This window comes from Acanthopagrus latus, chromosome 1 (genome assembly GCF_904848185.1).
Source record: "Acanthopagrus latus isolate v.2019 chromosome 1, fAcaLat1.1, whole genome shotgun sequence".
NCBI classification, from domain to species: domain Eukaryota; kingdom Metazoa; phylum Chordata; class Actinopteri; order Spariformes; family Sparidae; genus Acanthopagrus; species Acanthopagrus latus.
The window spans coordinates 10,315,316-10,338,407 of NC_051039.1; the positions used below are offsets into that span (position 1 = coordinate 10,315,316).

At 44.1% G+C, this 23,092-nt stretch overlaps 2 protein-coding genes across 2 annotated transcripts in view; one reads left to right on the forward strand and one right to left on the reverse strand.

Moving 5' to 3' along the window:
• Nucleotides 1-14,136, forward strand: part of frem3 (Fras1 related extracellular matrix 3) — a 31,258-nt gene extending 17,122 nt beyond the window's left edge. Inside the window, exons 4-24 of the mRNA XM_037110312.1 lie at nt 858-1,088; nt 1,210-1,335; nt 1,646-1,897; nt 4,944-5,093; nt 5,182-5,391; nt 5,968-6,165; nt 6,247-6,411; nt 6,607-6,789; nt 6,880-7,010; nt 7,746-7,904; nt 8,010-8,313; nt 8,400-8,531; nt 8,620-8,951; nt 9,384-9,576; nt 9,667-9,771; nt 10,098-10,225; nt 10,314-10,448; nt 11,495-11,621; nt 11,721-11,908; nt 12,020-12,166; nt 12,250-14,136. Coding sequence (XP_036966207.1) covers nt 858-1,088; nt 1,210-1,335; nt 1,646-1,897; nt 4,944-5,093; nt 5,182-5,391; nt 5,968-6,165; nt 6,247-6,411; nt 6,607-6,789; nt 6,880-7,010; nt 7,746-7,904; nt 8,010-8,313; nt 8,400-8,531; nt 8,620-8,951; nt 9,384-9,576; nt 9,667-9,771; nt 10,098-10,225; nt 10,314-10,448; nt 11,495-11,621; nt 11,721-11,908; nt 12,020-12,166; nt 12,250-12,807 — 4,154 coding nt within the window. The 3' untranslated portion in view covers nt 12,808-14,136. The remainder of the gene's footprint in view (nt 1-857; nt 1,089-1,209; nt 1,336-1,645; nt 1,898-4,943; nt 5,094-5,181; nt 5,392-5,967; nt 6,166-6,246; nt 6,412-6,606; nt 6,790-6,879; nt 7,011-7,745; nt 7,905-8,009; nt 8,314-8,399; nt 8,532-8,619; nt 8,952-9,383; nt 9,577-9,666; nt 9,772-10,097; nt 10,226-10,313; nt 10,449-11,494; nt 11,622-11,720; nt 11,909-12,019; nt 12,167-12,249) is intronic.
• On the reverse strand, nt 14,110-23,012 carry smarca5 (SWI/SNF related, matrix associated, actin dependent regulator of chromatin, subfamily a, member 5). Its single transcript, XM_037110321.1, has 24 exons — nt 22,938-23,012; nt 21,552-21,674; nt 21,284-21,450; nt 21,090-21,190; nt 20,892-20,992; nt 20,576-20,755; nt 19,768-19,923; nt 19,530-19,661; nt 19,307-19,375; nt 19,087-19,196; nt 18,740-18,966; nt 17,853-17,974; nt 17,584-17,736; nt 17,336-17,468; nt 17,097-17,245; nt 16,877-16,999; nt 16,371-16,478; nt 16,121-16,234; nt 15,907-16,029; nt 15,686-15,818; nt 15,470-15,588; nt 15,066-15,278; nt 14,857-14,967; nt 14,110-14,424 (listed from the first exon to the last, which is right to left on the reverse strand). The coding sequence occupies exons 1-24, from the start codon at nt 23,010-23,012 to the stop codon at nt 14,359-14,361; spliced, it is 3,108 nt and encodes a 1,035-aa protein (XP_036966216.1). The 3' UTR covers nt 14,110-14,358.
• Nucleotides 23,013-23,092: the final 80 nt, after the last annotated feature.

The following is a 23,092-nucleotide window of genomic DNA, read 5'->3' on the forward strand; positions in this document are numbered from 1 at the left end:
AACATGCCCTTATTAAACTGACAATTTAACAAAGAATTATTGCCCCTTTAGCTGTTTCCGGAGCCCGTATGATATTATTTATGTGCAGTTTTAAAGGGCAGCCATGCTATAAACCGTCATCACATAACCCTCCCATTTAAAAATCTACGCAGATTCATGTTAAGGTCCTTGCAGGATGTCTTTCGTTTAATCCCCGCAGCGAAACTGAAGGAAACTTTTAAACCAGCACCACACCAAATAACAGCGCTTGGTCCCAAAAGGTGCTTGTTTGACTCCTCCGTTGTCTGAAAGAGGTGCGACTGAGAGCACATATAACCTTTCCTAGGAGAGGTCACGAGGAAATGTCAACATGCTGGTGGTTGTGGCTGCGTCAGACGTTTGCATGCAACAGATTTATCACAGCACCGTGTCATCACAAACGCTTCTGTCTTTGAAGATGTGAGAAAGGAAACCACTGACAACGCCTATAAATAACATTCATCCCAATCGCCAGAATTAATGTTGGCATTGTATGGAGTCTCTTTTATGCTTTGACAACACTTTGGTGAAGGTCTGCTTAAGTTAAAAAACACTTGGGTTGAGGCGAGGAAGAGATCCAGATTTGGGTTTAAAGACTCACTTTTGTTGCCAGAACACTGCAAATGTTGTCTCGAGACAGCAAATGAGAAAGTCTGTTTACATCTCTGCATCGATGCAGATTGTATCCATGTATAAATCAAAGCAACTGAAACTTCTACAGTATCTACAGTATGTAGATCATTATATTTATTGTCCGGAATTTGATTAGTGAAACACTGCAGGAGCCATGTTGACAAGACAACAGCTCAAACGACTCTTTTCACATCCCTTTCCTTCAGGCATTGGCACCGTGGATGGGACAGCGGTGAAGGACAAGGACTTCCGTGGCAAAGCCCAGAAGCAGGTCCAGTTCAACCCCGGCCAGACGACAGCAACATGGAAGGTGAAGATCTTCACAGACCAGGAGTTTGAAACCTCGGAGACCTTCGAGATCCAGCTGTCAGATCCAGTCATGGCCGTGCTGGAGTTTCCCGACACTGCAACAGTCGAGATTGTGGATCCTGGAGATGGTAGGAATCCAGCAATCAAGTTTTACCACCATAAACGACTTACTGAATCAAAGACATGAACAGCTTAGAGAGTTTCGCGTTCGCGATCACTCATCAGGCTGTGGTTGTCTTTCCACAACAGAGTCGACGGTCTTCATTCCTCAGGCAGAGTTCAAGATTGAGGAGGACGTCGGAGAGCTGGTAGTGCCTGTGCGGCGCTCAGGAGATGCCAGCCAGGAGCTCATGGTCGTCTGTTTCACTCAGCAAGGTGAGACGAAAGTGTCTGTAATTACTGTCTTAGAAAAGAAAGGATCCCAAGATTACATGTAAAGACACTTTTAATTTAGATAAATGTAGGTGACGCAGTAAAAGTAAATGTGGGAGCGCGCTAACCCACTTTTTCCTTAATTATTATTTTCACTTGCTATTTTCTATGTATTATATTACATAACATTATCTATATGTATGTATTTTATTACCATTTCCCTTTAAGATCTCATGCTACCAGCACTCCCGCAGGACTAGCTGAAGTTTCATGTTTACTGTCTCGTCCTTTCTCTCCTCCCATAATTCCTCAGCCACGGCCACAGGCACCATACCGAGCACCGTGCTGTCCTACTCCGATTACATCACCCGGCTGGAGGACCACACCAGCGTGCTGCGCTTTGACAAGGACGAGCGCGAGAAACTCTGCCGCATCATCATCATCGACGACTCCCTGTACGAGGAGGAAGAGAGCTTCAACGTCAGCCTCAGCATGCCCATGGGCGGGCAGGTGGGCGCCAACTTCCCGACCGCCAGGGTCACCATCCTGGCAGACAGCGATGACGGTGAGCCTAGTGGGATTTACCACAGTTTCTCAGGCTTGCAAGCTTCATGGGTCTCTGTGGATGGATGGATGGATGGATGGATGGATGGATGGATGGATGGATGGATGGATGGAAGGATGGATGGAAACAATAAATTCCTGACCCTCAAGTTTAAACTACCAACTACCAACAAACTTACACATGCTTTAGTAAATTCACATTTATAGACTTAAAAGCAGATAAAATGCATTTTGTCTTGTGTAGTGGGCTATAAAGATGCCAGATGGGCTGATTTATGATCAATTCAAACATTATTTTTGGAAGATGCTCTTTTCTTCAAGGATTTACGGCAATTTGATGTCCGACTTTGGGCTCTAAATTGACTTGACTCTGTTATGCACCATTTTTATATATATATATATATATATATATATATATATATATCTGTTAGCGTTTGGACAAGAAGCCGAAACCCTAGTGGAAAGTGTGTGTTTTTCAAAACCTTGCGCATATGCATAGACCAGGCCTGAGTTCTTGGTGGCAGTTATGGATGATCCTGTTGCTCCGTGACCCTTTGATGCTCTGCACACCATTAAGCCACCAAAGGTGCACAGACAGCCCGGTGACACCAGTCGCCAAATCAAAAGCCCTGGATACTGTACTTGCCTTAATGGCTTACAGAGTAAGTTGAGATCCATTACCCCTCCTGTGCCGGGGTCTGACTGCTTTGTTTACATTCTCTGCCTCATTTATCCACCATGCTCCGTCTGCCTGTGTCTGTCTGTCTGAGTGTTAGAGACAAGATAACAATGGACAGGTGTTTAGGGGGAGAACGGCGTGTAGCTGGATGTTATGCTACACTGTAGGCAGTCTGGCAGATAAAAGGACTTTAAACCTCGCTCTGCTCCTCGAGCGACCTCCGTCCTCATTGGCATTCAGGAGAGCTCAGGGGAAACAGAGGGCATCCCTTTGTCTGCAGGGGACCAAAAGGCAGGTGGTGGAGAGAGGAGGGCTATGCAGGGAATCCAAATGACTGGCATGTTTTTACTCTCTCCCCTGTTTTAAGGTATTCAGGGCTATGCTACCTGATGCCGTCACAGATACTCGTCTTACTAGATTTCAACTTGAGACAACGGGTAGTTTTTTTAAAAGCCGTAAATCACAAATGTGACAAAACTTAATGCTCAGATTCTTAAAATCCTTTAGGCCCCTCTCGTCTTTCTTTTACCACCAGTAACAGCCAGACTCGTGTTGTCATTTTGTGCTCCTCACACTCCTCCTCTATATCTCCGACCTTTCACCGGGGCTAATTTCCTGTACTCACTTGCTGTAGCGACAGACCTGCTCGCAGAGCAAGCATCCCTCCCGCCCAGTTTGGAGCAGGAGCACAATTGGACTTTATGTATAAATAATCAGCGTGCATTCCCAGACATGTGAAGAGACAAGAGAAGACTCCTCAGTGTAAACTTCTATTGTGGCATACTTCTTGGTGGGTCCTAAAGTAACACCCCACCATAAATCTGGTTCAGTGTGTGTGTGTGTGTGTGTGTGTGTGTGTGTGTGTGTACTACCATCTGCCTGCCTGAGTAAACTTGTGGTTTGGACTCTTTCCAGCGTCGAGCCTCCATTGTTACCGTATTTATCTGGGTCTTCCTCCCACTGATCTTTGAGGTTGCCATGTTGGCACTCATTCCCCTCACACAACCCCCTCCTTCTCATCCTCCCTATAGTACTAAATAGCCGGGTTGGAGGCTGAAAGGCATTGAAAGTGTGCCAGGAATCCTCCCCTCAGCATCAGTTGTCTGTCGCAGCGTCAGTCAACTTCTATATCAACCCAAGATCTGCCAACTCTGCCCACGGACCAATAATTGAACGCGACTACTACGCGACAGGAACATAACCTGCCAAATGTGATTTACGTATATAGTATATGTGTGAATACTGTCTTAAATAAATAAATGTATAATAAATAAATAAAAAATATAAATGTCACTTATTCAGCAATATCTTAGCTAACACTCGACACAATAAGCTCATGTTTGTCTCTACCAACACCAGGGTGTGTTTTATTGGCAACTGATTCTGCTAAGAGAAATAATGGACAGGTTTGGGGTTGCCAAGTCATGATAAATTCCTTGCTTACCCCACACTTCCTTTTCCTTTTTAGTTTTTCTACTCATCAGGATGGATCTATGCACACACCGTTTAGTTGGTGACTTGAAACCCTGATATTTAGTAATACTAATCTTTAATCCTGCATTATTACTAGAAAACAAAGAGATGTTTCCCAAAGTGGCAACTTGAATGTTGCTCTTGTTGATGGCTAATAGCTGATCTACAAAACCTTAATAATGTGCTGAGTATTAATAGTTTCTTCCACTAATTATGATTTAGAAACCCCTTTATAGAGGGTGCCCTTAAATTTCCCAGTTTCTATGTTCTTCTCTTTTTTGAGTCTGAATTAGGTCTGAATTTGCGCCTCCATCACTTGATCGCTGCGACCACTGGCTGGACAGAGTGTGATGACAACACACTTTATGCAGAAGTGAGGAGAGATAAATTGGCAGAGTGACGCAGAGGTCAGAATTCCTGCCCTCTGTCTTTGTAAAGAAGATGGTTGCCTCTGTGTCTCTGCCAAACCCTCACCATACTGCTTATCAGCCGCTCTATCATCAGAAACGGGGAACATCCCTCTGCGCGTACACACCCTAGTCCTAGTCTTCAGGTGTATCCGCAGCCCTTTGGCGTTGACTTCAGACAGAGCCGTCTGGATTTTGATGAGCGGGGGAGGGAGGATAACAGGGATGACAGCTCTCTTCCTGTGCTGAGTCAGAAATGAGGGTGTTTGTTTGGCTCATTCAAAATATGTCGTCTGAATGTAAAACTGACCAAAAAAAACACCCAACCTGGACTAAAAGCTGATGTTGCTCCGTCCTTCTAACAAGGGGACGTTTTGTTCTCACAACCAGGAAAAACTTGTGAAAATACAATATTCAGATAAATAAATGAATTTATAAATGAATAATAATATTTCTGTCTTTGATTTGATTGATTTCCACTCTCATAGAGCCCTCCCTGTATTTTGGGGAACCTGAGTACATCGTGGATGAGAGTTCGGGCTACGTTGAGGTGAAGGTCTGGAGGACTGGGACCGACCTGTCCAAGACGGCCACCGTCACCGTCCGCTCCAGGAAGAGTGAGCCCGTCTCTGCAGAAGGTGCGCTAAGCAGTCCGACACAGTGGCCAACACGTAGTCACGACTTCATCAAAGGCCTCGCTCATGGGTTTTCCTCTCTGTCTGACAGCTGGGCTGGACTACGTCGGCATAAGTCGCAACCTGGACTTTGCCCCTGGAGTGACCATGCAGACGTTCAGAGTGACCATCCTGGATGATCTGGGTCAGCCAGAGCTGGAGGGGCCGGAGACCTTTGACCTCGTGTTACGGATGCCTATGAATGCTGTGCTGGGAGAACCGAGCAAGACCACCATCACCATCAATGATACGTTCACTGACTGTGAGTGCCGGACAGACATATGAAACCTTATTATGTGAAGAACGTCCAAACCTGCAGTAACATTGCACTCTATTTTGTTTGAGTTGCTTTGAGTCAATTAGTTTCTTTTCATCTCCCTATTGAGTATTTATAAGCAGTGCGTAAATGAATAATAAATGGTAGGCTGCGCAATTCATTATAATATGATAAAAATCAAGTACAATGTCCAAATCACAGAAGCAATTCTGAATAATTTATATTTGAAATACTATGTTTTGCAATATATTGTTAGAGGTAACACAATAATAATATTATTATATAAATTATGTATATCATATACATTTACAATCCTTCAAAAATACACTTTAAAAAATCTGGTATGGGTCTAAAGTTGGTTTAGCAAATTTATGAATAATTGATCCAATTTAAGTCTCAAGATTTGACTTATAATGTTCTTAAACGTGTACTAATTGTTTTTACACAGTTTTTATAATCATCAGTTAGGTTGATAAAATAATAATGAATGAATCTTGAATCCGGCTTTACTTAAAAACGCTGAGAGATTCTCCTGTAACAACTTGACTTCTGTCTTTGCAGTGCCCAAGGTTCAGTTTAAGGAAGGGAGCTACAAGGTGGACGAGTCCGACGGGGAGGTGACAGCCATCGTGTACCGCAGTGGAGACATCAACATCAGGTCCACGGTGCGCTGCTACACCCGCCAAGGCTCCGCTCAGGTCATGATGGACTTCAGCGAAAGACCCAACACTGACGGATCGATCATTACTTTCCTGCCAGGTGAGACCTCCCCTCTGCTCCCTAAACGTCCCTTTATATCCTGCAGCAATTAACCTAAATACGTTAACCTTGCCTCGCCAGGGGAGAGCGAGAAGCCGTGTGTGGTTAGCCTGATGGACGACTCCATCCATGAAGAGGATGAGGAGTTCCGCCTCGTCCTGGGAACTCCCAAGAGCAAGTCTCAATATGGAGCTTCTATCGGGGAGCAGAAGGAGGCGCTGGTCACCGTCACAGATGTGAAAGACAGTACGTGCCAAATAACTAATTCAAACAAATGTAAAAAAAAATAATACAAAAATTGGACATCTATATATCGTAAAAAAAAAAAAAAACAGGTACAGTTACAGGTAGCAAAATTGATTTTGTGTGTTTCCTGTTTTGGTTCAAGAAGCCAAAAAAATGTCAGAGTCCAATCTAATTCTAACTTTCTTCCTGTTCTAGAGCCCATCATCCGTTTCTCTGAGATCAAGTACAGTGTGCGTGAACCGCAGATCAAAGGTGACGTGGCTGTTGTGAAGATTCCTATCCTGCGTGTTGGAGACACCTCCAAGGTCTCAGTGGTGAGGGTGCACACCAAGGACGGCTCTGCGACCTCTGGAGAGGACTACAACCCGCTGTCAGAGGGTGAGGACCTGCTTTAGTGCCTTGCACATTTGCCCCCTGATGTGAACTCGTTTTTTCATCGTTGCTCAATTCACTGTCTCTGTGTCTAAGACGTCGAGTTCAAGGAGGGCGAGAAGGAGCACTTCGTTGAGATTGAGATCCTGTACGACGGCCAGAGAGAGATGAGGGAGGCCTTCACCGTGCACATGAAGCCGGATGACAACATGGTGGCTGAGATACAGGTGACACAAAGGGCCACGCAAACAAATACAAACCAGTAGCAAGTTGTACATGCGTGCACGTACAGTGCCGCGTATCCACACACGTGAGAGCATGCGCCCTGTCATGTCAGCCTGTGTTAAAATAGCCAGGCAGCAGCTGGCATTGCTGTCAGCGCGCCTTGAACCACAGAGCCTTATAAAAAGCTTTTCCCTCTGGAATGAGATGCTGATGGGGAATGTCCCAGCAGAGCCAAACAGTAGACACGCCTATAAACAGAACTGGGACATTCTACCCATATACTGGACGTCAGACCTGTTCGGCTCGCATGACCGGTTCAGAGATGTTGAGTATCAAAACCTGAGGAGAGGAATGGTAAAAAATGTTTTTTTTAAAAATGATGTTGTACTGACAGATTTGTTTTGACACTGGTTCACCTCCACGACATTAAGATACAACCTGTATATTTTTTGCTGAGGCGTGTAACTACATTATCCCAAATGTTCCATAATTTTCGAGCAAGCAAAACACAACTAAACACAACATAACGCTTTGTCCACGAACATCTCTGCTCATCAGTGACGGTGGTTGTCTAACAATGAAGACAACAACTCCCATGACCCCGTGATTTTGAGAGAAGTGGTGTGCCGAAAATATATATATTGTGGTTTTTCTTGGAGTTGATAGTGTTCAGTGCAGTTATTTCTCAGGTTTTGAGGAGTCTGACTGTTTAACGTGGCCTTTCCTCCTCGTTCCAGATGAACAAGGCCATTGTCTACATCGAGGAGATGGACAGTGTGGCAGATGTCACCTTCCCTGCCGTGCCCCAGGTGGTTTCCCTGCTCATGTACGACGACACAGCTAAAACCAAAGACCAGCCCCACCCGCCCAATGGATACCCTGTCGTGTGCGTGACGGTGAGTGCAATTCTTCAGCCGCTTTCGGGAGCCACAGACACATACACACACACCTTCGGATTTGTTTGATCACTCAGTTGCCGTCTGTCTCGTCATCTCTCGCAGGCTTGCAACCCGAAGTACCACGACTTTGACAAAACCGGTTCCATCTGCACGGCGGAGCACATCAACGACACTCTCACTCAGTACCGCTGGCTGGTCAGCGCCCCCACCGGGTCGGATGGAGTGACCAGCCCCATGAGGGAGGTGGACACAAATACTTTCTTCACCAACACCAAGTCCATCACTTTGGATTCGATCTACTTCCAGGCCGGCTCAAGGGTTCAGTGTGCGGCGCGGGCTTTCAACGCCAATGGAGACGCCGGCCTGGAGCTTTCCAGCCCCATTGCTGTGATCAGTAAAGAGGAGGGTGAGTGAGGGACTGAAGGGAGAGCCGCACATTTAGTATGCTTTGTATCAAGATCATTGGTCTAACCGGCTTCCGACTCCCTGCAGGAATGTGTCAGCCTCGTGTCCAAGGCACTGTTGGAGCTGAACCTTTCTCTGCTAAGATCCGCTACACCGGTCCAGATGACCCAGACTTCCCCAACCTCATTAAACTGACTGTCAACATGCCTCACATGGACGGTGAGCAGTACACATTTGTTACTTCACATCACTGGTAAAAAAAAAAAAAAAACACCCAGAAACTTAACAAGCGCTTCACTCTTCATAGGCATGTTACCCGTCATCTCCACAAGACCTCTGTCCAACTTTGAGCTCACCCTCAGCCCGGACGGCACGCGCGTGGGCAACCACCGCTGCTCCAACTTGCTGGACTTCAACGAGATCCAAACCGGCCACGGCTTCATCACGGATGCAACGAAGAACCCCGAAATCATCGGCGAGACTTCGCCCTACCAGTACAACCCGGTCATGCGCTCCACCAACTCGCTGCGCTTCTACAGGAACCTCAACTTAGAGGCCTGCCTCTGGGAGTTCACCAGCTACTACGACATGTCAGAGCTGCTGAATGACTGCGGAGGCTCCATAGGCACAGATGGACAGGTAGGACGGACATACTGGAGATTTAAACGTTAAGATCAGTGGATACACTCAGAGAGATAAAGTAAATATGTGCTGAATGTATGTCAGCATCAAACTACAGCTACAGTCGTCATTGTTTTGATAGAGAAAAAGTGTCAGTGTCAGAAAATGACATACTGTGTTTTTAAATTAAATGATGAACAATCCAAATCAACTAAGTGGAAGAATGAAACGACCCCCTGAGCTTCTATTGTTGAGCTAATGTTAATGACAACTCTGGCGTGTACCTGGGCCGGCTAAATAATTACAGGTGAGCTGGCCGGCAGCAGTGACCCTCCAGCCAGCACTGAACACAGTCATCAAGCTTGTAGAACCACATAGTTTCACCGTGCCACTTTTCCGATGTGATCCTTTAACCCACACAGAGACACTTCTGTATCATCTCTTGTTTAGGTGCTGAACCTGGTCCAGTCCTACGTCACCCTGCGTGTCCCTCTCTTTGTGTCCTACGTCTTCCACTCTCCGGTGGCTGTGGGAGGCTGGCAGCACTTCGACCTGCAGTCAGAGCTCAAACTCACCTTCGTGTACGACACGGCGATTCTGTGGCAGGACGGCATCGGCAGCCCGCCTGAGGCTGAGCTACAAGGTGTGTTCTCGACCCAGCGCTGCTCCCTGCCGGTGCGGACAGAGGTCTGCGTGTGAAACACTTGTCAAACCGTGTTCTCTGCTCTCACAGGAGCCATGTACCCAACCAGCATGCGTATAAATGAGGAGGGACGTCTGGTGGTCAACTTCAAGACGGAGGCTCGCTTCAGGGGACAGTTTGTTATGTCTCACTCAGGTAAGATCGGCGCCCGTGCACTCACATACATCTCCCGAACCTATCACTCTATACAGCGACCTCCTATCGGGTTACCCTGTGGCCCGTATCCTCTCTTCATCTATTTCTGGAGCCTCCACATTAGGGGTCCTTCCTGTGTGAAAGTACCAGGGGTCATTTCGGCAAATGTCAGAATGACCCCGCAGCGTTTTGCGGCTAGGAAGCGAGTGACACGAACAATGTAGAAGGTCACTCCTTGGATAAAAAAAGGCAGACACCGTCGCTGGCTCTAGTTCGGATAGAATGCAGCTTTGAAGATTTACGACAGCATACACGTTCGTTTTCAGGAACCAGCGTGTCATCCATGGTGATGTGCGCCGACCACCCCGGGCTCACGTTCACGCTGTCCCTCGTCAGGACTGAGCCGACTTACAACCAGCCCATGCAGCAGTGGAGCTTCGTCTCGGACTTTGCCGTGAGTCCATATGCCGTCACAAAATTGCGGCGAAACGATTCTAAGCTTCATCATCAACATTCTCTCTTTCTCTCTGTGTGACCTGTAGGTGCGAGACTACTCTGGCACCTACACGGTGAAGGTGATCCCCTGCATTGCGTCACCCAATGGCGAGTTCAGCATCCCTCCTGTCTGCCACCCGAGAGAGCCGCTGACGTTTGACATGGACATTCGCTTCCAGCAGGTCAGCCTGGGTGTCCTGACGAAATAATCCGTGGACATCATGAGAACGCAGTTGTTTTTCTTTTTAGTATGACACTGCAAAACGACCATCTAAATCATTTAGACTGGTCATTCCTAACTTTTCCTATTTCCTAATAATAATAATAATAATAATAATATGAGTACAGAACAACTGATAACCTACAATTATCCAGATTTGTGAACGCAGTGATGCAGCATGTGATTTGAATTCATTTTGAACAAATCATATCCTGTGAATATTGCTTCACAGTTAACTTTTCCTGATATATTAGGAGCTTTTCATAAGATTGTCTGTCTCTGTTAAGAATTTTTTCGAATTCTGAACAATCAAACAAACTTAATTGGCCTCTATTTTGACAGATTCGGTGTTGGCTTGTGTTCATGTCTTCGCCATGCCCTTAACTTGAGCCACATTTTCAGCTTAAGTTGCTGGCAAGGCACCGCTGATCTAATAAACTTTAGGCTTTAAGTAAGAATGAGGAACAACCTTTTGTTATCTTCTGATAACAGGTTAATTTATCTCGTTATCTCAACTTAGCAAAGCTTGTTTTTTGTCGAGATACTAAGACCAATGAATCTCATGAGAAAAAGCTATTTTTTAATCTCGAGATTAAAAAACAATTCACTAGAGAACCTAAGATAAAGGAAGTTCAAAATAATAGCACCAAAAATGACAAGATATAGTCCTACTGTGAACATTTTCCTACACCCCTTAAAATCAAGAAGGTCTTGTGACCTCTGTGATGCGTTGGCGAGCCCTAGTGGTAGACTTTAAAATAAAGTAACAAGGTTTATTTGTTTCCAGTGACGATGAAAAATAGGCGCAAACTAGAATAAACCAGTTTAGGAAGATTCTCCATCAGAAATGTTGATTTGCCAAAGAAGAAAGGCACATGATGTCACCGTCATGGTAGATACTCAGTGTTAACAAACATTTACTATAGAATTACTTGCTAAGATGGGTCGTTTCTCTGCCACTTTCATTAATCCTCATGATCTGCTCTGTGACCCTGCTCTGTGCTGCAGGTGAGTGACCCGGTTGCAGCCGAGTTCAGCCTCAACACTCAGATGTTCCTGCTTTCCAAGAAGGAGTTGTGGTTGTCTGATGGCTCCATGGGCTTCGGAGAAGGAACTGACGCTGCATTCTCTGATGGTACTACAACACCGCCACCTAATGGATTTTGGTAAACATCACAGCTGAGGAACATTAACACTTGAGTCCCACTTACAAATCATCTGTCCTTTCCTTCAGGCTCCATGATCTACGGCCGTGTGATGGTGGACCCAGTCCAGAACCTGGGCGACTCCTTCTCCTGCAGCATCGAGAAAGTTTTCCTCTGCACCGGAGCAGACGGCTACGTTCCCAAGTACAACCCCACCAACAAGGAGTACGGCTGCCTGGCGGATGCTCCCTCTCTGCTGTACAGATTCAAGATCCTGGTAAGATGCAATGGATCCTCAAGAAAAAGAAAAAAAAAAACATTTGAGAGTAGTGTGGAAGAAAGAAAGTTGAGATCATATCTGGTTTCTGTGTGTGTGTGTGTTGTACAGGACAAGGCCCAGCCGGAGACTCAAGCTCAAGCATTTGGTGATGTTCATTTTAAGGCCACACTGGCTCAAGACACACCCGGAGCTCTTCCTCTGGTCAGGCAACCGGGATCGGATGGCTTCACACTCTCCTCGTCTCCGCTTTTCCAGGTCTGTGTGGTTCCTGAAATACAGTATATTCATGCAGAGCATTAACGAATAAGGAAACACACTCAAACATGTTTCTCCGGCAGGTGGCTGCTGGTCGAGAATGGTTCATCCACACCATTTACACCGTCCGCTCCAGAGAGAACGCCAACCGCAACATTGGCAAGCGCAGTGTGGAGTATCTCCATCACAGCGTGTCCTCTGTTGAGCAGCCAGAGGCCGCCCACCGCCAACGGCGTGCCGTCCGTGATGCCTCCGAACTGGCTCTGACTCAGGACATAGGTGTCGAAAACAACCGGGGCACCAACTTACAGCACATCGCTCTAGACCGAGCAGACCGCATGGTGGTCAGTCAGCGCCAGCCCTGGTCCCCTAACCGCGACTCCCTGTCGGAGCGCCCCTTGCTGGAGAGTTCTGGCAGAGAGCCGGCAGACACCTCCACCCTGCCCATGTTGGTGGGCCTCGCAGGTCTGATCCTCCTCATCTGCCTCATCGCCACCATCGTGGTCCTGCTGCTGCGGCGCAAGAAGAGGGAAAAGAAGACCCAGTTCCCTCCTTACACCACCTCGTCCTCCGCTGCCTACAACGGCTACAGTCAAGGCTCTGCGAGCATGTGGAGCAGCTCAGACAGCTCTGAGGTCTAGATGTGGACCCTCCCGACCTTACAACACCTGCCCCCCCCTTTTTTTTTTCAAAAAGACTGCGATAGTCTCCTCCACCGTCGTGCCTTCAAAGCCCAGCCATTGTAACACTGAACAGAGCCCAGTACAACCTGTGGACAGCACAATATGTCAGTGTTTAGGGCCTAAATGCAGAGAATGCACCAGAGTCTTCAGAGGCGTACTGATCTCTGATTGTGGTTAGTTCTTGCTGAAATGTACTAAAGGTTTCTGCCTTTTCTGCAGCCTGTTTTTAAATTTTCATGGATGTACGCAGAAACCCCTCAAAATGATTCACCCGCTTCACTGATTGTCAAGTTGTAAAATATCCCGCTTTATTCAATGTTTGAGAATGCATGAAAATCCCAATGTTGCGATTATTACCCATGAGTAAAAGGCAATCTTGTTTAATTTTAATTAAGTAAATAATTTTCTATGTTCCTCCTTTTAAAATAACTACCAAGTATTTTTTTTTATTCCTGTAATTCACTGTGTTCATTATTCTGTTTTGTGGCGAGTAGAGCAAAATGGACTGAATGTTAGTTGAAGCTGACCTTAATGAATGATAATGTGATAAATGATTTTTAGTATTGATATTTCACTGTCGCGCTTTAAGAAGCCTGCAGTAAACCTGCCCACTGCTGAGTCACAATACCAATATGGTGTCATTGAAAGGGATTGTAAATGTCATTTTAGTTTTGAGAATGCAGAAATTAACTTTTCTTTTTCTCTCTCTTTTTTTGTTTTTTAAACTTTTTTCCAAGTCAATGTGGCTGAAATCAGATGCAAAACTTTCTGTGTACATAACAATGTAGGACTATGAGAATAAGGTATTATTACACCCTGGCGAAACTTGAAAAATTATGAACTATACGTCTTTCTGGTTTGTTGATCAAGTCCTGAGTTAAAAAAAAAAAACACAAGTGCAGCATAAAAGTTATAATTGTTCTTCTACAGGTGACAGTATATTTTAATGTGCCAATTGTTAGCAGACTTTTATGGCTTCTGAATTTTGTGTCAATTTCAAGAGTTTGGATGTATGTACACTTCAACTGCCAAATATTAAATGTCCTTTTTTGAATCAGTGTCTTATTTACAAGAATGCAGACATTTATGTAAAAAAAAAAAAGGGAAGTTTATTTGTGACGTTCAAAAAGACATTTTCTACTTCACATAGGAAGATAAAAGAACAAATGTTTCCTTAAAAATAAAAAGGGTACATATTGTTTTGAGCAATGGAATGTGGTACAACCAACAGGCATAAATACATTTATTTCAATTTAGTACTAGTAAAAAAAAAAAAAAAAAAAAGGACTAGCAAACAACTAAACCAGCACAGCTGCAGTGTTTAGGTGAGTGTAACAAGGCAGGCTTGTAAAGGAGCACTTCCTAAAACCTAATACCACGACATCAGTCCATCAGAGGGTTTTTACACAGTACATCATCACAGCCTGCAGAGCAAACACAGACACTAGGACTAACGATACCGGAGCTGGCTGCCGCACTCCATTTCTCAAAGTCAAGTTAAGAAGCCGTTCACAACTTGAGCTTTTTCCGGCGTCCGCGACCGTCTTGGGTTCCCTCTGACTTCCGTTTCTGGGCCTGGTTGGAGGAGAAGATTATTAGTGATTTCTCATGGTGAGGGTTTCACAGTAGGAGATTTCCACAGTATAAAAACCCTTTCAGAAAATATAATTATTATTCTAATTATTAGTTTCAATGTCCTTTTGGTTAAAAAAAAACTTTATTATAATGTCACCAATATTTCCTGACAAACACGATGCTTGAGAGACACCTTAAATATTTGGATTGTTTGTATCTTTAATAACATGCGGCATAATTCAAAACTGTCTACATGCAAATGTAGGTCAGGTTTCATACCACAGTAAACCTTAAAACTGGTGCACTGCTGCAAACCTGTTCTTGAGCTACGATGTGATTATAAAACATTATTACTATAAACTTAAATGACTCAGTTGGCATCAATTAACAGGTAGCTTTCTCCTTGTGATATAAAATGAATTTGTAACTTACCGATGCACTCTTTGGGCCCCGTTTCTTTTTCTCAGCCTTCTCCCTCTCCTCGAGCTCCATGTTCTCCCTCTCTATCAGTGTGATCAGGGTGTTGCATCGCCTCTGGAGCTCCTGCGCATTAGCAACCATAATTTCAGATTTTAGGGCAACGTTATTGAAACATCATTCATACAAAACAGGAGAAATAGTACAGAGACGCTTAAATGTACCATGGCAGTCCTGGATTTGAGGAACCAGTCGAAGCGGAACTGAGGTGAGTTGCGGATGCACTGACGCAGCTCGTCATACACGCTCTCCTTGTCGAAGCCCAGCTTGTGAAGCATACAGATGAGGAAGCGGTCCTCCTCCTCTGTGTAGTTCTTCCCTTTGTTGGTGCCATAGGAAATACGGAGCTGATGGAAAGGAGCCTTGTAGCGTCCGATCTAGGCATGGAGATGAGAAACATATTGAGGGACCGTTAATTAAATCAGGAAGAGCAGATAGTGTGAAGAACATAATTAAGGGATCAGACTGAAACTCAGAGTTAAAGCGTTAAAGACAAGGCTTGATGAGACAGAGCCAATTAGTTGGTTTAATCAAGAACTTAACGGCCGAGTGGTTGACGGTCAGCTACCTTTGAATCCAGTGCTTTCTTTATGCTGATCCTCCTCTGGATCCTGGCCTCTCCTCTTTCTATCTGGGCCATGATCTTCTCGATATCCTGCAGCTCATTACAGCGCTCCCAGAATACAGCTGGAGGAACAAACACACACATGAAATCCTTGAGTATGTAAAAAGAAGTTTGGAGTAGTCTGTGCACTTGAGGATTAAAAAAAAAAAGTGTCATTACCTGAATATTCCATGACTTCTTCTGGAGTTTTCCCCTCAACCTCTCTGGCAATGTTCTCGATGTCATCTCTGCCCCACTTCTCGTTCGCCTTGATGAACTGGTTGAAGTCGCGTTTGTTCCAAATAGTAAATCCCTGAAATAAAAGGTTGATCAAAATGTGCAGATCCACACACATTTAATTTTGACTTGCAGCATATTATCCACAGATGGATTGTATTTACCTGTTGCAGCAGGTTCTCCTTCTCCTCCAGCTCCTCCTCTGTGAGAGCTTCAGCCTCGTCAATCTTTGCCTGCTCTTCCTTCTGCATTTGGGCTGAATTTGGCATGTCTGGATTACGGGGAACCTGACGAGAACATGCCACAGACTGATTTAGAGACCTATTCCAACCAAATTTTAACAAAGAGTCTCGTCTTAAAAAAAAAAAAAAAAAGTACCTTATATCCTATGGTCTTCCTGTAGAACAGAATTTCCTTTTCTAGAAGCTCAAAAAGACGTGGAGGGAAGAACTGGAAGTCCTGGACATTGGGCTGCTTGGGAGGACGAGGAGCCTGGGGAAGTCAACCAAACAAAGGTTATGCCATGAGCAGGATAAAATGCCACCCATCATGAGTACAATGTGACTACACATTCTGTTGCATTATTGCCTTAAATCCTGAGGGGGAATAAAAAGCAATTTGTCCATACCTTGGGTGCTTTGGGCTCACTGACTCGCAGAGCTTCTCTGAAGTAGGCATCCACAGCATAATTGGCTTTCCTTTCTCTCTTGGGTGGCTCAATCCAGTTGGTAATGACCTGAGTGAAGAAGCAAAAGTAGAAAACATGTAATGACTCAAAGGTTTGTGTTGTCAGAATAAGGCAATTAGAGCTGCAATGATTACGCAGTCAAAAATGTCAAAACACAAGCTGGTTCCAGCTTCTTAAATGAAAGTATTTGCAGCATATCTTTGTCTAGTTGGATATCCATGACTTTTACTGTCATTTTTTATTGTGAATTGGACAAAAGAAGCAACCTGAAGATGTCGATCTGGGTTCTAGGAAATTGTAATGAGAATTTTTCAAAATGTTTGACATTAAATAAACTGAAAGTTTAACTAAAAGTGACAATAATTGGCAGATCAAAATAAAATAATTATCTGCTGCAGTTCTAAAGGTGATTAAAGACTTAATACCAACATTGTTAGCCTTTTTACCTTCTTCTTCTCTCTATAATCTTCCCCTTCAAATGTGTACACGCTGCTGTTCTCGGTGTCCATTGTGAAGTTTCTCAGAGTGCTCTCGCCCAGTGAAGACAGCTTCTCCTTCATCTCCATAGTCTGGAATATATCAAGATCGGAGTTATGGCAAATTAAAAAAGCTGATACAAACCATAAAACACTGTCCCATAGATTTGCCTTGATTTCCCAGACTCACCTTCCTTTCACCTCTCTCCAGGATTGCATCAATGTCATCATCTGTGATCTCACTCTCTTTGGAGGCGAACACATGTGTGGCACCATGACGGATGATGGACAGCATCTCATCCTTGCCCAGCTTGTTAGCGCTAGGATCCACAAGTCTCCCTGTTGAACAATAACAAGATGGCTTAGTGGTTCACTTAAATCCATTCTGTACAAACATTTGACTTAAGGCTACTGATAACGACGGGTTACCTTGCTGGATGACGATGGAGTCCAGGCGAAGTTTCATCTCGGCCCTCTCCACGATCCTCTCCTCCACTGTGTTTTCAGTGATGAAACGGAAGACGCGTACCTGCTTCTGCTGACCGATTCTGTGAGCTCGGTCCTGAAATAAAGGTAACGTAACTGTTGAAGTCAATGCGATACACCGCCCACTCTAATGTTACAGGCAAGCAACATCTGATTCTGTAACTCCTCACTCCTGAATGAGCAATACTAACCATGGCCTGGAGGTCGACTTGTGGGTTCCAGTCTGAGTCATACAGGATGACGACATCTGCTGTGGCCAAGTTGATACCCAGTCCTCCAGCTCGGGTGCTCAACATGAAGATGAACTTGGAGCTGTTGGGCTCATTGTACGCATTGATAGAGATCTGAAAACAATATGAAGATAAACTCACATTTTACTCAACTAATTTAATGTTTCCTGGGGAAAAAAAAACCATGGTAATCAGATGACACCTTCTTATTCAAGAAAACAGCACTGCACCTGTCTCTCCTCGTGTGGCGTCTGTCCATCCAGGCGACAGTAGCCGTAGTTCCTCCACATACAATAGTCCTCCAAGATGTCCAGCACCCTGGTCATCTGACTGAAGATGAGCACACGAGAACCTAGAAAGAACAAAGAATATTAGTGGTTTCACACAGTTCTTAGACTGTCTGAAACAATCTATTATATGAATGTATAGACAGACCACAGATGGGCTTCAATCTATTCTGTCTGATCCAAGTCAAGTAAAAGATTACAAAACACTTGAGTATTTTCTTATTATCCCTCTGAACACTTAAAAACGCATATTCTCCTCTTCTTTTCTCCTTTTTAAATTGGGCTTGAAAATAAAACACATTGTTTAAATGAGACCAGTGGCCTTTTTATCTTGTGATCCCTGACAGAAAACACATTCTTAGCGGTTCCATTGAGTAATTCTTCCTTGCAATCTCACACTATTATTATCTTCTCACAATATTTTACAACAAAAACAAAGTTAGAGGTTTGTTAAAAAAATGAATACAGATCTGTGTAGCTCAACATCTTCTTTCCAACCTCATTCAACATCACATGATCGCTCAGAAGGTGCCCCGCCTTCACTTCACTACCTAACTGTATATAAAGTGGTTAAAAGAAGCTCCACTCCACTGAGCTACTTACACATTTAAACATGAGGAATAGCAATGTAATAATGTCATACTTTACATACAGCATCAGACACAGGGGACATTTTTCTGCAGAACTAAGGCTATTCATTTGATAGTTTAAGTACATTAAGCTGATCATAGTACTTTTACTTAATTAGGACTTTCAATTAAGTACTTAGTAGTATATCTAACTATAAATACTATAAATGTCATGTAATATCATCATGGCCATCTACATACCCTGCTGCTTCATCTTGGGTAGCAGCTTGTCCAGCACCACCATCTTGCCGCTGTTCACTACAAGGTGGAGGTCAGTTGTGTAGGGGGGACCAGGCTCGGCCCCGTCAAACAGGTACGGGTGATTGCAGCATTTCCTCAGCTGCATAAGCACGTTCAGCAGACGCATCTTGTCCATCTTGCCCGCAGAGTTCAGAATGTCAATGTCCTTCATCAGAATCTTGGTGTACCTGATGGGTTGTGACACGAATTAATATTACATACAAAACGTACAAGCAGCATCCAGGTTAATTCAAGCTGTGTGCACCAGTGAAGATGAGACGTACGGTAATTTAACGAATGATGCTTACCACTCTCGCTGCATCTTACTCAGGCCCACATACATCTTGATCTCTTTTTTCGGAAGCAGAGTCTTCTCTACGTCAGCTTTTATACGACGAAGCAAGAAAGGACGCAGTACCTACAGATAGAAAAGGTGGATGAAGAGAGTGCTATGATCTAAATAAGAGTGACGCTGCTTAAAATGTACATAGTAGTTGGAAAGTGACACAGGGAGCATTTAATACATACAGTGTGAAGACGTTCAACCAACTTCTGATCACCCAAGCAGTTGTTTGTGTCGAACCAGGAGTCGAAGTCCTTGGGGAAAAATGAAATTAGTGCCAGAATACCAACCACTTTTCTTTAAAACAACAGATTAGAATCAGGTCATTACAATGATTAACTTCTGCATGAACGTGGCCCTTGCAGTTACATCCTCTGACAATAATGTGAATTCCAATGAGATTTTTACCTCTGCTGAGTTGAAGACATCAGGCAACAGGAAGTTGAGCAGAGCCCACAGCTCGTGGAGGTTGTTTTGCAGAGGTGTTCCAGTCAGCAACAAGCGATTGGTGGTCTTAAATTCTCGCACAATTTCTGAGAGCTATAGGGGGAAATAAAAGTAATTTTTGCCTCATTAGCAAACCTTGTAAAACACTAGTTGGTTTTGACAGGTGTAAAGATCCATTTGACTTCATAAGCTGCCTGACCTTTGATTTTTCATTCTTGATCCTGTGGGCTTCGTCGATGACCAGGTATCTCCAGTTGAACTTCTTGAATACTGCCTTTTCAATGATGAGCATCTCATAGGATGTGACACACACGTCCCATTCTCCAGGCAGCAGCACGTCTCTGATCAGGGCAGTCTGAAATCAACGCAAAACCATTTTTGTTTTGTTATTTCTACCAGCTTGTTCACAGCTTAATATTGGTTGGAAGAGTATCACACAGCATACAACATTTGCATATTGGTGTCAGCGAGAATTTGAATTAACAACCGTCGAAGAAGTTGGAAAAATTGGCTACATCCCTCAGTGACAGTTTCTCTACTCTACTAGCTCAATAATTGATTAAATAATTTGAGTATTTCTTTAAAGGAAAAAGTCAACCTTCTCTTAAATGTGAATATTTTCTGGTTTCTTTCATCCTGTACAGCAGAAACTGCATATCAAAGGTTTTAAAGGCAAACAAATAAAATGATCTGAAGTGTTTATAAATAATTCTGGAAGTCAAGCTGGCATAACTTGGAATACATGTGATTCACCTAAATCTTACATCAGTTGTTTTGGCATAGGTCCAAATCTTTGAGCCCACACTAGAAACTTTATTTCATCACTTTTACACCAAGTACTAGAGCTAAGATGTTGTATGGCTCACCAAACTAATTCAGCATCATAAAATAAGCACATTTATATCAAGAAAACAGGAAACATTACAGTAGAATATCAATTCATGGTGAGCTTTTCCAGTTACGTTATGTGGCTTCTCGGACAGTTAAGATATTTTGACACAGCTTACCCTCTGTTCTCTGTCTCCTATCAGGCAGACTGCACGGAGAGAGGGCACCCATCTCTTGAACTCATTCATCCAGTTGTAGAGGGTGGACTTGGGCACCAACACCATGTGGGGACCAGGAATGTTTCTGTAGTGCTTCATGTAACCCAGCAGAGCAATAGTCTGCAGAGTCTTTCCCAAACCCTGTGAGTGTGAGATGGAGCGGTACATGTAAGAATGACAATATTGTGAGATTAAAAAGAAAAAAAATCAAGAAAGTCATTGTTTCTCGTCTTGAAAATCTAGGAGGCAACAGTTTTTACTTTGGCAAAGTACTGACCATTTCATCGGCGAGGATGCCGTTGATGCCGTTCTCATACAAAGAGATGAGCCAGTTCAGACCACGGACCTGGTAGTCCCTCATTTTTCCTGTTTTGACATCTAAAATAAGAGACAAAAAAACCCATAATCAACACCTCTGCTGATCATATATATTTACCTTATACTCAGGCTAAATTAAAAACAGATGAATGCTTACAGGAGGGAGAATCATCGAAGCGAGTGCAGACATTAGTAGTCTTGGTGCTCTCGCTCAGAAGCTCTTCATCCTCTTCTTGCTCTGTGCGGCGATGGCGATTGCTGTCAAACATGAAAACAAACAATATATCAAACTAACAATGGGAGTAGACCTCCTAAAATAAAATAAACCCGTTTCCTTGGATGTTTACTCACTCTCCAGCCGACAGCAGGTTCTGTTTCTCATCTTTCTTGATGCGAGGGCGTCCAGGCTTCATCTTCAGAGGGGAGGTGGGGGTCTTCTGCGCGGCTGGTTGGATGAAATGAGCAAACAGCTCTGTTTGCTTCAACAGGTACTCAAATCTGTTGGTCCGGTCTGTTTGCTATACACACAGGAAGACAACCTTGTTAATCTATTTATCCAAGAACAAAGCAAAGAGCGAAGAAACTTCAGTAGTAAAAAAAAAAAAAAAGGCATTCTTACCACTTTCTCCTCATAACCCGGAATCTCCTCTTTAGTTTTGGATGAGGAGGGGGATGCATCTTGACCATCAGGCCCAGCATCTGATGATGACTCTTTTCCAGCATCTGAAGAATCTGACTTCTCCTAGGGAGAAAAACGTTAACAGAAAACAATCTTGTTTAGTGGCTAGCCTCTAATCAGTCCAACAGCAACAGAGGAGAACAGACTAAACAAACCATCAGGGATGCTCTGTGGACTCTAGAGCGGAAGTTGGAGGGAGACGCATTAAGAAAAAATGCCTGGCTATCATGGATGACATCTTCCAGGAGCACTATCTCAAAACAACTGGAGCGCAAGTCAATCACTGCAGTCTCAGTCTTCTTCTGCTCTACTGTCAATTCATTATTAGACAAGCCCTTCACACTGTTTTTTGCTGCATTATATAATCCTAACACTGTTATTTGCAGAGTCAAGACAGCCAAAAAAGCAGGTTAATAATAACATTTCCTTTGGAAAGACTGACATATATACAGAAAGCGAAACAAGTTATGTTTGAAAGATCTGGGGACCATTTCCTTTTGCTATGAAATGTATGTGGAGAGGAGGAACCTCCTAGTATGATTAATCTAAAAGACGTAATTACATGTTTTGGGGATCTTTGAGTGTCCAAAAGTTCGCTTTTATTATGAGGTATCGTAGGCAACAAGTCCAGTTGCCTACGATACAGCATTTAGACTGTGATCTTGTACTTCTACTAAGGTTTCTCTGCATGGACTTAAAACAGCGTGCTTAATCCTATCTGATTTAGCTGCAATCCTTTAAAGTTGTATCGGATCCAAATGAAAACTTGACACAAACTTAAGCGGAAGCAGCATCCCTCTCCCGTTACAAAAGCCATAGCTGTCCCAGTGAAAACAAAGACGCGGATGGGACAGCTGAACCGGCTGCTGCTGTCTAACCAACATGTTTACACGACTTTTTTTTTTTTTCTAAAGGGTTATTCCTATCACAAGCAACTCGCCGGGTGAATTCGGCCTGTGGGTAAACAAAAGGCACGCTGGGACTTTCAATGGGACAATCGATGCGGGGCTAGCGGCGCTAAGCTAGTAGCCCGAGCGCTTATGAAACGGGCTGGCCTGTGTGCTGTAACGTTAGCTTCAGCCCCGAGTGGCTGGGACCGAGCTGCCGTTGTCATGAGCTAATGATAGCACCGCCGCTGCTAGCTAACTAGCTCAAACAGCCTGTGTTAACAACACTGGTAACTGAAAGTTTAACGCAGCGGTACATGTGAAGGAAGCACGGATGGGTATCAAACAGGGGGTTTCGGTGGTCATGACTTGTGCGACACGTCTGTGGAAGGTGTACGCGGTGCTAGGAAGAGACAATGCCCGGTTTAAACCATCTTACCTCCGCTCCTCCGGCTTCTTCAAGTTCAGTCTGTTCTTCTTCCCGCTGTTCCACGCAGCTTAGGCTTTCGGACATTTTAGTCGAATTAACACTTCGCCTCAGATAAATCGTCCGTTATTTGGTGCCTTGTGTGATCCCGTATAAGAGTCGCTGAA

Bases quoted from the DNA above. Each gene is read 5' to 3' on its own strand.
- smarca5 (XM_037110321.1), bottom strand. From the start codon at position 23,012: ATGTCCGAAAGCCTAAGCTGCGTGGAACAGCGGGAAGAAGAACAGACT. The intron at 19,197-19,306 runs GTATGTATTAAA...TTCTATCTGTAG, and splicing joins TGGTTGAACGTCTTCACACT to GTACTGCGTCCTTTCTTGCT. The intron at 14,968-15,065 runs GTACATTTAAGC...GCTAATGCGCAG, and splicing joins TCAAATCCAGGACTGCCATG to GAGCTCCAGAGGCGATGCAA.